The 14,892-nt window shown below is 38.3% G+C and overlaps 1 protein-coding gene across 2 annotated transcripts in view; it reads left to right on the top strand.

Annotated features, from left to right (window-relative positions):
* The window catches only part of IPO11 (importin 11), a 215,873-nt gene extending 209,371 nt beyond the window's left edge, over nt 1-6,502 (top strand). For both annotated transcript variants that reach the window (XM_032336151.1, XM_032336150.1), the window contains one exon: nt 5,136-6,502. In XM_032336151.1, the coding sequence (XP_032192042.1) occupies nt 5,136-5,300 (165 nt within the window). In that variant the 3' untranslated portion in view covers nt 5,301-6,502. The remainder of the gene's footprint in view (nt 1-5,135) is intronic.
* The last annotated feature ends 8,390 nt before the right edge of the window (nt 6,503-14,892 follow it).

Here is a 14,892-nt window from a genome sequence, read left to right as displayed (position 1 = left end):
CAGATTTTAGAAATTTAGATGTAGCTATATTTCAGAAATTTACAGTTCCCCATTGTGAAACAATGAGAGATCAAAAAGGGGAATTTTAAGGCAAAGATCAAACCAAGGAACTTTTGAAGACTACATGGTGAAATACATTGTTGTAGGCAAATTTTTTTTTAAGATTTTTGTTGCATAGCTAGTGTGGTTATACATATTCTGCCAGCTTTCATGGGAAGTATATCACTATTACAAAAATCTTTTGTATATTTAAAGGTAGGAAACTTTTTCTCTCTAGCAAAATTCCAACAGAAATAACTTTACAGAAAATAATTTCTGAAAAATTACCATGGGTATATGGAGGCTTATAAAGTGAACAGTGATATGATACTCCCCATAACCTAAGGAAAATAAAGGATTCAGCTATGTGAATTCCTGCTGGATAAAATTGCTGATTTAATGCAGTAAAATATTTTTTAGCTTTAAGAACTCAAAATCTCAAAGAACAAGAAATGTACATCCTGTAAGTGGCACCACAGGAGCTAAAAATCCTATACCAACTTGAAAACTAACCATCTTACGGATCGAGGCAAATGTCAGAAGGCTATAATTACCAACAGAGGAACCTGAGACAGTTCAACCAGAACCATTCTGTCTTAAAGTAATAATTTCACTGTCAAGGAGTACCAAACTACTTGCTTATTAAAATCCAGTGTGTGGACTTTTGAAGTGAGTTGGCTATTAGCACTTAATTTATTTGGCATTGCCCTGGAGTCAGGATTTCTGGGTAATTATCTTCTAATAACAGAAATCTATTATAAGGTTCTAATTTTATCTTAACCATTTTAATGGAAATATTTCTTAAAAGATCATGTACTTTTCATGGAGAATGAGAATGGGGGTTAGGCATATGGAAGTAGTAGAAAGAGAACAAAACCAGGAATTTGGAGGTGTGTATTCTGGTTCTTTTGATGTCATTAACTTGAGAAAAATCAACCTTGAATGTTACTCAAAGCCTAGAGACCTAATTTTTTTCTCATTTCAAAAATGAACATGCTAGCCTTGCTGCTTAGATGTTGAATAATTGAACATTTGTGAAGTTAATTGAGGTGTCTAGGGCAGGTTGTACCCACACCAAATGACCACAGAAAGATGCACTTTAAAAAATTTCTTTAAATAACTTATAAAATTTGTTTATTGTCATCTTCCTTGCCAGTTTTCCTTTTGTAGCCTGTGCTTCTGTTGACTTATCTGTGAAATCTTGGCCAAGGCGAATGGCATGAAGCTTTTTCCCTTAGAAGCCTTATGTTTAAGTTTTACTCATTTGAGCTGGTCTTTTGTGTGGCGAAATATAAGGATTTCATTCTTTTTCATTTGGATATCTGGTTTTCTAAACACCATTTGTCAAAGAGACTATCCTTTCTTCATTGTCTACTTTTAGTACCCTTGTTGAAGGTCATTTGGCTATATATGTGTGACATTATTTCTGGACTTATTTTTTGTTAACTGTTCTGTATATCCTACATAGTACCTGGAATCCTACTCAGAGCAATTAGGCAAGAAAAAGAAATGAAAGCACGCAAATTGCAAAGGTAGGAGAAAAACTGTTCCTTTTTTCAGATGACATGATCTTGTATATAGAAAAAACTAAGAACCTACTTTTAAAAACTCCTGGAGATAATAAATAAATTCAATCAGTTGTATTTTATATACTAAATGAACAATCTGAAAAGGAAATTAAGAAAACAAATCTCACGTATGGCAGCATCAAAAGAATAAAAGACTTAAGCATAAATTTAACTAAAGAAGTAAAAGACATACACTGAAAACTACAAAACATTGATGAAAAGAATTAAGATGTAAGCAAATAGATACTTATATTCCTGGGTTGGAGGACTTTACATTAAGATGTCCATACTACCTAAGGCCATCTTCAGATTCATTGCAATTCCTGTTGAAATTCCAGTGACGTTTCTTACAGAAATAGAGAACATAGTTCTAAAATTCATAGGAACCATGAAAAACATTGAGTAGCCAAAACAGTCTTAAAAAAGAACAGAACTTGGGAAGCGTCTTTCTGCTTTCAGAACTGATCACAAAGCCACAGTAATTAAGACAGTATGGTACTGGTGTAAAGAGAGGTGCCCTTTTTATTCTGGAACAGTTTTAGGTTTCCGGTGAAGTAGCAGAGGTAGCTCTCCTCATGTGCTCCTCATCCAGTTTTCCCTCATGTCAGCATGTTACGTTACCAGGGCACGTTTGTCTAAGTTGAGAAACCGACGCTGGTGTATTACTGTGTAATACCGACCAGACTTTATTTAGGTACCACCCAGTTTCTCAGTAATGCTGTTAGTTGCAGGATACGATCCAGAGTACCACACGGCACGCCTAGCCTGGGTCTGTTTTGAAGAGTTTGCGGTCTCTTCTCATTATTGCCAGTGTTTCAGTGTTGTCAGTGGAGCCTCAATACTGTTTCCTTTGTTTTTTTCTGTAGAAGGTTTTTATCTTTTCTAGATCTGAGCAAACCTACACCAGATAATCACGCTGTTGGAAATGAGTGGAAAAGAAGAGTAAACAGTTTCTGATTTTGTAAGATTCTTCGGTGATTAACTTGTTTCAACTTGGGCCTGTACGTACCAAACTGTTTTGGTCATTTACCTTCAGGAAATTAATTGCATGGCTCCCAGTGTATTCTTGGTGTTTGAGGTTACCATATCACTGAGCTCTCTGGTTTGTGATGTGTTGCTGTCCATGTCCCCCACTCACAACATCTTGTGAAACTAGAGCGTCACGACCAGAATATTAGCATGAATAAGAACCAAGGTTGAGGCATTTCCATTGCTCCGAAGACCTCTGTGTTGCCCTTTTCCCTCCTGCCCTTGACACCTCCTTTTGGTTATGAGTGATTTTTTTTTCAATTGAAATCTGTACATTTTTTGGTATTACTAGATTCTGAATCTTACTAAACCATCTGTTTTAGCTGCCTTCTTTTGACACTGCTTTGACAAAAGTGGCTGTTCCATTTGGTCACCGCCAGGAGGGTCCAGAAGGCTGGGTTCCTCACTAGGCTTCCACTCATAGATTTCTTCAAAAGAAAGTATTAGTAGCTGTGATGAATGAATTTCTACAACAAGCCAAAATAGACATTTATTTGCTAATGTGATCTTTTTAGCTAAGAAAAACTTGTTTTTTTAAAAGATTTTTTTAATATATGCATTTGGAGATTCTGTATTTTTTTTCTTCCTTCTTCCTTCCACAGCTTTCCTTCCATAGGAGACTAATGCTTTTAATCTTTGCATGACTGACGAATATACTTAAAAAAATTATACTGTTATAGTGGTATGCCATATCTGGTGGATACTGATACTATGATAGTTTTCCTTTTTATTAATCTGTTGAAAATTAAAGGATGGAGATTTGGGAAGTTAACTGCTAGCAGTTTTTTATAGCCAAGGGAAAGCGTTTAAAGCACTCTCCCCAGCTCATTTCAGATGTTGGAGTCACTTGTTCGAACATCAATTTCAAGCTCAGTTCTGTTTCTCTCATATTGTAGCAGATGGTTTGTTACAGATAATTCATGGTATTTCAACAAAGCGCACATCCCCTTTAGCAAGAGATCTCTTGCACTTTAGTTAAAATAATACCGAACATTATTGCATTTTGCTTAAGAGAGCAAATATTTGTAAAAGTTCATCTTCCGTTTTTGTGCATTTTGTACAGTGATATCATTAGTCTTATGAAGGCAGGGCTTTGTGTTTAGAGTTCTTCTTAATGTTCTCTCTCCTGTCCACCTTCAGTGAGGACTGAATTCATCCTTGCCTTGGATTTATCGTCTGGATTTGTCACCTAAGGCATTTAATTTCAAATTCATGCCACCTTTGTCCCTGTCTCTCAGTTATATTTTCCACTTGTGGTAATTATTTTCAAATTTCTTTACATTGCCCAAACAGCAGATGTGATCCAGCTACCTCATCTACCTAAAATAAAATTGAGAATCAGTAAGGAAAAGAAGAATTTCTGTGCAGCCATACTGGGCACACAAGCTCATGTTCTTTACGTAAGCCTTGCAGATATCCACCTTTATTGATGATGAGAGAAATGTACGGCTTGAAGTAGGGTGTGTTATTTTTCACTTCTTAAATGATAAAGAATTTAAATAGTAATACCAGTGTTAGAAACAGTGTCACTATCTGAAAACTCTCATACCTTTTAAATTTGCACTCACCATAGGAAAAGCAACTTGATAATACGTATCAGGAATCATAAAATTGCCTGTGTCCTTTAGTAATCCTTCAAAAGTAGAGCTAGGTATAAGGAAATAATCTGAAACGTAGAGAAGAGCACTCGTGATAGATTATTTGGCAGTATTAGAATTATATTGATACCATGATTATTTCAACATGCCTTCAACAAAAAATTATGACATAAATAGATACAGAATTCTTAAAACGTGTTGGAGTGGAGTCTTTGGGTGATAGTATAAATTTAAAGACTCACACACATGGTCTATCTGTATGTATACCTCACGCACAGAAAAGACAAAGGAGGCCACGGTGTTTTCTGTTGTGATCCTTGTCATTAGGAAGTGGAATGGTGGGTTACTTTTCATTCTATTTCTTCTGATTTCCAGATATCCCAGAGGGAGAGGAGTACGTGTTTGTTTTGTTTTTGAAATCTGTTTTTCTTTATTCTTTTTCTTTCTCTTTTTCTCTTAACCAGAAGCATATATATGAGTGTCAGTAGCATAGCAGTGCAGGAGAGGGCAGGGTTTCCTCCATCCATCCTGAGGGCCACCCCAGGCTACCCCAGGAGCACCTAGTCTGCCTGCGAGGAAGCCCGGACCGTTGTGTTTAAGTGCTCTGCGGCATGTTCTGTCTATCAGGTTTTGATTCTTTACATGGATGAACCCTGAGCTGTTGCAAAATTGGGCTCATCAGATAACTTAAGCTCAGAGGCCCTAGGGAACTGAGGCTAGACAGACTGAATGAACTCTCTGGCAGACTTCTCTGCAGTGGGACTCTATGAGGCTCTCTTGTAAGCAGGGAGGCAGAAGCAGTTGTGTTGCTGCAGAGGTGTGATGACCAAGCCTTGCAGTTGCAGGGAGGAGGGACGTGTTCTGCCTCTCTAACGCTCTGTGGCTCCTCTCTGTCTTGCAGCTGGCCCTGAAGGACCCAGTCCACACAGTGTCGTTGCAGCAGTTTATCTACGAGAAGCTTAAGGCACAGCAAGAGCTCCTGGGAGAGCAAGGCTTCCAGTCCCTCATGGAGACGGTGGACACAGAGATTGTCACCCAGCTGCAGGAGTTTTTGCAGGGTTTCTGAGAGCACATAGCCCCGCCTGCCGTCTGTGTGTGAGAGCCTGCTGAGGCGATGACAAAATCCCTTGTATATTACAAAGAAGTGAAGACCGTGCATTTTTACCACAAAATTGAATAAATGTAAATCCCGCACAACTAAAATCACAAATCTATTCCTCAAAAGAATTTAATTTTATATTTCAGAGGGGCCCTGTGTTTACTAGATATAGATTTGATGACACTAGCTGCTTAGTTTTCTGTTAAGAGAGGAAACTGTGCTGACCTTTTAATCATGTGCTCTTAACACTTGAGAAGATGAAGGTTAACGTCTGTGATGTCGTTCTGCAACCAGAATTAGTATTAATTTGGCTGCTTTATCCCTTTTTTAAGCTAATGAAACTGCAAGTTTGAAAGATGACAAAGCTGCTCAGATGATGCAATTAAAGAAATTTGTGCACCAGCCAAAAATATATAAATAGTGACAAATATATATTATTGAGGTTATCTTCCAAGGGAGTTGTTTTCATCTGACATAGAAAATGTGTTTTATCAAATGCTTTTATTTTCATTTTACTAATTTGATACAAAAAATTAGTAAAGGGATTTTTTTTCTCATTTTATTTTCAGTGATTATATTTAGTCTTTAAATGCCTATTGTAAGGCCTGCTTCGGAAGGGAACCTGTGGTACTGCGGTGTTGGGTGGGAAACCTCGGGTCGTGATTTGGCGCTGGCTCCTTTATTACTCCTGAAGGTCAGAACCGCTGTGAGCCCCCAGAAGCCCCGGGCAGCCTGCAGACTTTCTGTGCTGTGACGCAGCGGTGACTGGCCGCACTTACCGATCCCAGGCTCCTCACCATGGGCCGCATCAGGGCTGCAGGATTATGAGTGCACCTCGCAGGACCCAGCAGCAATTCTCAGAGTACCAACACTTCACGTGGCACGTCTTCCTTCCTTATTCCACCAACACACAGTACCAAAAAAGGGGAAAAAAGAGAAAATAAAGCCTTACTTTGTTTTACTTGCCATTTATTGTAAGGAACCTTTAAAGGAAATACTCAAAAGCAAGGTTGGAAAATGTCTGATCTTTCTATAGAAAGTTCGGTACAGTATGTGACTGCAGGAAACCCACTGCCCCTTTGTAAGCTGTGGAGCCCAGAATGTATGGAAATATTTGGTGTTTTCAGCAAGAGAGAAAATATGGTCCAAATTAAATTTTCCAAAGATACCTTTGATTTGTCTGATTATTTTTCCCCCTCCAAGAAAAACGAATTTGTAAAAATTGCCCCATGGATTTGAAAGGGATGTTTTCTTTCACACTTTGGGTGTTGGCTCTCCCCTGGTAGGTGATGGTGACGTATGTAGCAAACCCTAATTATTACTATTTTAGTTTCTCTTTTCATTTAAAGACTTAAAACTTCTTTAATATGATATTTCTTTATCATTTTTAAGACAGATCTAAAACGAACAATTTCTTTTTGTTGATGCCGTTATTTTCATTTAGGGCACTATTCCCAACGTTATCAGAAATTCTCAAATGTGCTCCAGTTTTTCAGTTACAGTAGAATAACTCATCTTTCCAGTTCCTGACAGATTTTGTTATAGTGTTATAGAAAATACTACTAAAATAGCTACGTTGCAGAAACAGTAAAAAACTTACCTCAGGGAAAGAGTTTGGTTCATTTTTTTATACTGAAATGTTTAAAATAGGCTTTAAGTAGGAACATTACATTACTTAAGTAAGGGACATTAAGTAGGAAATGTTTAACATAGCTTAGGGGAAAAAAATCATGTGTCTTGATATTTTAAGTGCATAATTAGGCATAAAATACGAGTATTGATTTATAGAATTCTGTTCATTTGTGCAGTCTTATAGCAAACACATTAAGTTTTGGACAAATGAGTTAACTCATCCAGGCCTCTAATTGAACTGTGGCTGCTGATACAAGGTAATAATCATTTCTATTCCATAAATATAGCTTCTTTTCTCTTTATCTTATGTTCCAGAGACTTCTTCATTCCTCTAACAAAGGCCCATGTGGCCAACAATAACATTTCAAAGTTTTTATTATAAGTGGTCCCTTGTCCATCTGTCTCCTACCAGTCATTTTAGAGAAATCACATCATTGCATGTTAAACACTCAAGTTTAGTGTTCCCTTGAGAAATCTTCACCTTAGATCTTTATTTTACCTATTCCTTTATTTAGCACATAATTATTAAAGTTTCTGTTTTGTGCCATGGTGCTATGCTAAATTCTGGAGTTAGAACAGGGTACTTATACCTTATGAAATTTTATAATTCAGTGGGAACACATACTTGCCAACATGTTAAAAAGTAGTTGTTCTAATGGAAACGTACATTCTGGAGCGACAGGAGTGCGGGGAAGAGAATGTATAATTTGATATGTATTTAAAAACTACCCTGAAACAGCGTAGTTTGGCGAAGTTACGTAGAAGGTAGTGGCATTATGCCGGAACTGGGATGCTCTGATTTCAGACTCAGACTCCTTGAAATTACTCTGACATGTGGTATCATCTGTGAGATCCTGGAAATGTTAAGAGCTCGACAGCCTCACAACTAATCCCTCGTTCCACGAATTAAAACATCAGTCTCACCCATTAAGGGTAGTGGTCTTCTGCTCTGCTTCTTCAAACCTTATAAATCCCACGTGAATAGAAACTTAAAAGTTGTTGGAAAAGTGATAAAAGGAAGACAAGCGGTACATGTGCAAAAAAAAAAAAACTTTCTTCCCTCAACTTACAAAAATGTTGTAGTCTACAGAAGCATTGAGAGAATAGTGTAATGACCAACAGCTTGGTCTTTATCTGGCTTCACCAAACTCTTTAAATTTTAATACATTCTACACACACACACACACACACACACTATATACATATATAATGTGTGTGTGTATATATATATACACACACCTCTACATATGTGTGTGTATATATGTATGTATATATACATACATATATATACTTTTGCTGAATCATATGAAAGTAAATTATAGACACTCCACCCCCACATAGTCCAGCATACCTCTAAGAATGGCATTTCTCTATGTATCTACTAATATGTTAGAAGGTTCATGCAATAATAGAAACAGTTCATACTCCAGTTTTCCCCAGTGCCCCCAAAGATGTCATTTATATGCTGCCCATCACTTTTATGATCCAGAATCCACTGAATGTGTATTGGCTGTATTTGGCTGTTCAATTTTTAAATCTAGAATAGTCCTTTTAACATGTTACTGGCTTTTTTTGAAGAATCCCAAACAGTTATTTAGTGGAATGTCATTTATGGTCCAGGGTTCTGATGATTTGCTCAAAATCTGGTGTGGCTAACACTGGTTGGCAATGAGACTACACTGGTCATGTGGTATGCCTGCCCTGGCATTGCATCTGGAGGCACGTGATATCTGCTTGTCTCTCTGGTCATACTGTAATGGTTAAGGTGCTGCTAGCCAGTCCTCTCCTTTATAAGGGTAAGTTTTTAAAGAGATCTTTACAGTCCCAGAAGTTTTTGGTGGTGGTTTTGTTTCTTTTGTTCTATTTTATTTTTACCCAAGAATCCTTAACCCCTACTAGCTTGCCTTTTCATTCACAAAAAGTTCTACAGTTGTATCTTAACCTAGAAGGGTCTTGTGGCTGAGCTACAGAAAAGGTACACTGAACCTGGTGTGGGTTTCATCAACCTTTTCAATTTCTGAAAATCCTTTATTGCCTTGACACACCTCTTAGCCAACATCTATTTCTTTCCCATTTTTTCCCCTTTCTTCCCTCAGTCCCCCACTCCATCATGTTTTTGAGACGTTTGTAGATCTTAATAAACACTAGTATAATGTGAACTCACACACCACTAAAAGTGAAGAAACAAAAGAGAACAAACGTTCTCATTTGGGTTTGTAAGCTGTTGGCCAAGATATCATGTATTTATTAATTTGCTTTTATTATTTGCATTTATTTATCTTTAAAATGCTTTATCACATTTGGGTTGGACTTAAAAGGCAGAAACATGCCAGACTTTAGAGAGTTTTCATTTCGTGCACTTTAGGAAGAGAAGCGGTACATTATTACCAGCTGGCAAAATGGGGAGAGAAAAGGAAATAATCATTTCCTGAAATGTGCAGCTTTGATCTTGGTACCTCCATAGGACTGTGACGTCTGAAACAGCAGTTTGAAGTCACCCTTTTCTCCTCAAGAAGAAGTGCATTCTGTACCAGTCAAATCCAAATTAGATAGAACCTGATGTCCTGTAAAGTGTACAAACCAACCCATCTAGCCGTGGAAGCACAAACTTTTTCCACAGCCCCTGCTCTTGTCTGAGTAGAGCTTTAGCGCCCATGTGTGAATACCCTAATACCCTGGAAAAGGCTATCGCTACTAGTCTGAATATCTCCATTTTTAGTTCTGGGCAGTTGAATTCCTCACCTGAGGGAGTCTGTATGGCCTGAAGCATTTGGATAAAATTCAAAACTGAGAGGCATTGATCACATTTTCTCTTGAATTCTTTCTTACTCTAACAAGTAGAGTCTCCAATTAGCCAAAGATCTTAACAAGCGAGATTTGCTTCTTGTTCCAGCTAATGCCTGCATCCAACTCATTTGGGCCACTGGAATTTATTTAGTCAAGTGCGCTGCGAAGAGCTGTCTAATCCTGGAAGCAATGTATCGATGTCCGGTCATCCAGCCCTTTCTTCCTTCAAAATGAAGTATTGATTTCCATGCTGCTCTAATTTCCCAGTAGGGCAGAAATGGAATGGAAGTAACTGCTACAACAGGTATGAGTCCAGTGAGGCTTAGCACATTTCTATCTGTCTGGGACCGGGCTCATGGTTTTAAATTTGGAAATTGGCCCTGTGACTACAAGTCTGCCAGTTGGGGATTTTTATTGCCAGGGCTTAGGGCAGGAAAGGCTGGAGATGAGACTGGGAGTAGACCTTCAAGTGAGCTTTTCAATATTTCTCAATAGCTTTAACCTGAAGCAAGATCAGTATCTCATTTCAGAAGGGGCAGGTCATTTTCTCAGTGCTCTCTAGGCTAGCCCCAGAGTGACCCCCCACCCCTTTAAAGAACTGCAATTTAAGCAGAAGAGCAAAACTTTTTGATTGATAAGTAAGTTGTAGCTCATAACCGTGTACACCGACCTCAGGAATGTACTGGCAGCCAGCCAGGGAAGGAAGGTCTATGCACAGATCTGGAGGTAATCACTATGAGCTCTACCTAGGAAAGGGAGGCAGCTTGGTTTAATTCCTTTTTGGATTGAAAGGCACGTATCTTGTCCTTTTTCTGGTAATGAAATCAATACCATGAAATGGCCTTTTCCTTTCAGCCTGGTGTGTTCTCTACTCAGCATGATGCACTGAGAAATGGGGAACCAGGTGAGCAATATTTTAAGTTTCCTGTCTGATAAGTCTAGTAATTCTAACATCTGTGTCATTTTTTATTATTCTTAATAGATAAGCCTGCTAAAGGCAAACTCATGGTATGGAAATACGAAAACCCAAATTTAAAGAAGTGTAATAGATTAGGGAATTGATTATTTTACTAGGCTGTTTATACCTTACAAAAACTCCTTGCATATACCACTCCTTGTAGATAGAATTAAATGACTATTTGTTTATTTTGATTCTTTTTTTTTTCTTTTTGTCATAGAATTTAGAGCAGGAAGGGAATAAGAAATGAATGTCCTAACCTTACTATTTCACATATGAAGAAATGGGAGCAGAGGTGAGGCATACAGCCTTGAGTTCCTGGTGCCTCCTCCACTGTATTATAATTTCAATTATATTATATTATTTATAGTGGCTGCCTGTGTTTACACTGTACCTATTTAACTGATCTACCTTCAAATAACACTATCCTTCATATGCAGTGTGCGTGGTGTGGATACCCATAACAGAGTATTCCCAGTTCCTCCCCCCATCCCTTCTGATGTTACTATCACTTGTCTCATCCATCTTCTATAATCACCAATATGTTGTTACCTTGTAGATGAATTAAGAATTTAAAAACTCAAAGATTTGTTTTTACCTTCATTTGTTTCTGCTCCAGCCCCTATCCTTTTTTCATGTAGATCCAAATTTGTGACTTATATAATATTCGTTTCAACATTTTTTGCTTTGCTGACTAGGTCTTCAGGTGGTAAATTCCCTCAGTTTTTGCTTGTCTGAGAAAGTAGCCTCAAATTTTGAAAGATACCTTGCTACATATAATTCTAAGTTGGTCGGTTTTTTTCTTTCAGTGCTTTAAATATTTCACTTCATTGTTGTCTTGCTTTCATGGTTTCTGAAGAGAATCTCACTTACTTTTTTTTTAATTCTTTAAAAATTTTAATTTTATTTAAATTCAATTAATTAACATATAACGTATCATTAGTTTCAGAGGTAGAGGTCAGTGATTCGTCAGTCTTATATAATATCTAGTGTCATTACATCACATGCCCTCCTATGTCTATCACCAAGTTACCCCATCCCTCCAACCCCAGCAACCTTCAGTTTATTTCCTATGATTAAGAGTTTCCTATGGTTTGTCTCTCTCTCTGGTTTCATCTTGTTTTATTTTTCCTTCTCTTTCCCTATGATCCTCTGTTTTGTTTCTTAAATTCCACATATGAATGAGATCATATAATAATTGTCTTTCTCTGATTGACTTATTTCACTTAGCGTGATACCCTCTAGTTCCATCCATGTCAATGCAAATGGCAAGATTTCTTTTCTTTTCTTTATTCTTTCGTTCTTTTTTTTGTGTGTGTGTGTGTGTGTTAACTGAATAGTATTCCAGTGTGTATGTATATACCACATTGTTATCTATTCATCTGTCCATGGACTTCTGGGCTCTTTTCATAGTTTGGCTATTGTGAACATTGCTGCTATAAACATTCGGGTGCACATGCCCCTTTGGATCACTACATTTGTATCTTTAGGGTAAATACCCAGTAGTGCAATTGCTGGGTCATAGGGTAGCTCTGTTTTCAACTTTTTGAGGAACCTCCATACTGTTTTTCCAGAGGCTGCACCAGCTTGCATTCCCACCAACCCTTTAAGAGGGTTCCCCTTTCTCCACAATCTCACCAACATCTGTTGTTTCCTGACTTGTAAATTTTAGCCATTCTTACTGGTGTGAGGTGGTATCTCACTGAGGTTTTGATCTGTATTTCTCTGATGCTGAGTGATGTGGAGCACTTTTTTTATGTGTCTGTAGGCCATATATATGTCTTCTTTGGAGACATGACTGTACGTGTCTTCTGCCCATTTCTTGATTGGATTATTTGTTCTTGGATGTTTGGAGTTTAGTAAGTTCTTTATCCTTATTCTAAATCCTAGGGCTTTATCTGATATGTCACTTGCGAATATCTTCTCCCATTCTGTCACTTGTCTTTTGGTTTTGTCCACTATTTCCTTTGCTTTGCAAAAGCTTTTTATCTTGATGAAGTCCCAGTAGTTCATTTTTGCTTGTTTCCCTTACCTTTAGAAATGTGTCTAGCAAAAAGATGCTGTGGCCGAAGTCACAGAGGTTGCTTCCTGTGTTTTCCTCTAGGATTTTGATGGATTCCTGTCTCACATTTAGGTCTCTCACCATTTTGAGTCTATTTTTGTGTGTGGTGTAAGGAAATGGTCCAGTTTCATTCTTCTGCATGTGGCTGTCCAATTTTCCCAACACCATTTGTTGAAAAGACTGTCTTTTTTCTATTGGACATTCTTTCCTGCTTTGTCAAATATTAGTTGACCGTAGAGTCGAGGGTCTGTTTCTGGGTTCTTCAATCTGTTCCATGGATCTGTTTGTCTGTTTTTGTGCCAGTACCATACTGTCCTGATGACGACAGCTTTGTAATAGAGCTTTGTAATAGTGTAAAGTCCACTGTTATTCTTATCCATATTTCTCTCTCTGTAGAGATTCCTCTATAGGTAAAATGGTTTTCCATGCCTCCTTCTGACTTCTTTCAAGATAATTTCTCTTTGTCTCTGTTTTTTTGCAAGTTGAACATGATATGCCTGGCTATCTTTTTTGTTTTATATCTGTTCAATGTTTTAATTTCTAGCACTTACTTTTGATTCTTTCTTAGAATTCCCATTGCTCTGCTTACATTACCTGTTTTTTGTCTAATTTTTCCTTTAGAGCCCTCATATTAATGATGGTCACTTTAATTTCCTTATCTGATAATTCTATGTCATTTATGAGTCTCATTTTGATACTTTATTTCTTTTTAAGATTTTTATTTATTTATTTGACAGAGAGAGATCACAAGTAGGCAGAGAGGCAGGCAGAGAGAGAGAGGAGGAAGCAGGCTCCCCACCGAGCAGAGAGCCCGATGCGGGACTCCATCCCAGGACCGTGAGATCATGACCTGAGCCGAAGGCAGCGGCTTAACCCACTGAGCCACCCAGGCACCCTCATTTTGATACTTAATTGAGATCTTCTCTTATTTATCTTATCTCATCACAGAACTTGATCTGTCTGTTTTGTTTGCTTTTTAACATGCCTTGTTATTTTTTATTGAAAGCTGGATATACTGTATGGGGTAATAGGAACTGGAAAAGGGGGCATCTGGGTGGTTCAGTCGGTTAAGCATCTGCCTTCGACTCAGGTCATGATCATAGAGTCCTGGGATTGAGCCCTGCATCCCAGCTCCCCGCTCTGTGGGGAGTCTACTTCTCCCTCTCCCTCTGCCTGCTGCTTCACTTACGTGTGTTCTTTTTCTCTCTGCCAAATAAATAAATAAAGTCTTTTAAAAAATGGTGGGGGGGGGAACTGAGATAAATAATTGTCCAGTGTGAACCTTTATGTTAATCTAACTAAGAATTAGGCCATGATTGATGTTTGGTGTAGCTCTTGGTATTCTCAAATTTTGGGGTCTTGTTTTGGTTCCTTTCTTTGGACTTCCCTAAGTACTACTCCAACAGAAAGCCTGTATCTTACAGCTTTTTCAAAAATCCGCTATCACACTGGAGCCCTGTTGGTGTAGTTCTAAAGTGTGTGGAGAAGAGAGTGTTCTCTAATCTTATGATTAAACCTCTATGCTCTTAGTGAGCTTGAGTTTCTAGTCTACGACCCTTCACATGTCTTTCTTCTTGCATAGCTTCCTGTCATGGGAGCACACTACGAAGGCATACACAAGGTGTATCTTTCCACAATGTTAGCTTTATTCAATCATAAAGCAAATTTAATCAGTTATAAAGCAAGTTCAGGATCCCAAACTCAGTGACAATTCACCATGTGATTAATCTTGGCTTTGTGGCAGCATGAAGAAGGGAGCCCATGGGAGGGCGTGTGTGGCCAGAGTAGGGATGAGCAGGGGAGGCATCATGCTGATCTGCCTCCCATAGGGTCTTGTTGGCCAAAGTCAGTTTCTGTCATTCTTCCAGGAACAGTCTGAACCAGGGAGAGTGAAAGGGGGACAAGAGCAGGTTTGCAGGAGCGCCTGGGTGGCTCAGTGGGTTAAAGCCTTTGCCTTCGGCTCGGGTCATGATCTCAGAGTCCTGGGATCGAGCCCCACATCGGGCTCTCTGCTTAGCAGGGAGCCTGCTTCCTCCTCTCTCTCTCTGCCTGCCTCTCTGCCTATCTGTGATCTCTGCCTGTCAAATAAATAAATAAAATCTTAAAAAAAAAAAAAAAAG

Source organism: Mustela erminea, chromosome 3, assembly GCF_009829155.1.
Source record: "Mustela erminea isolate mMusErm1 chromosome 3, mMusErm1.Pri, whole genome shotgun sequence".
NCBI classification, from domain to species: domain Eukaryota; kingdom Metazoa; phylum Chordata; class Mammalia; order Carnivora; family Mustelidae; genus Mustela; species Mustela erminea.
The sequence above is the reverse complement of the archived record's forward strand: the minus strand, read 5'-3'. Positions and strand labels throughout refer to the sequence as shown.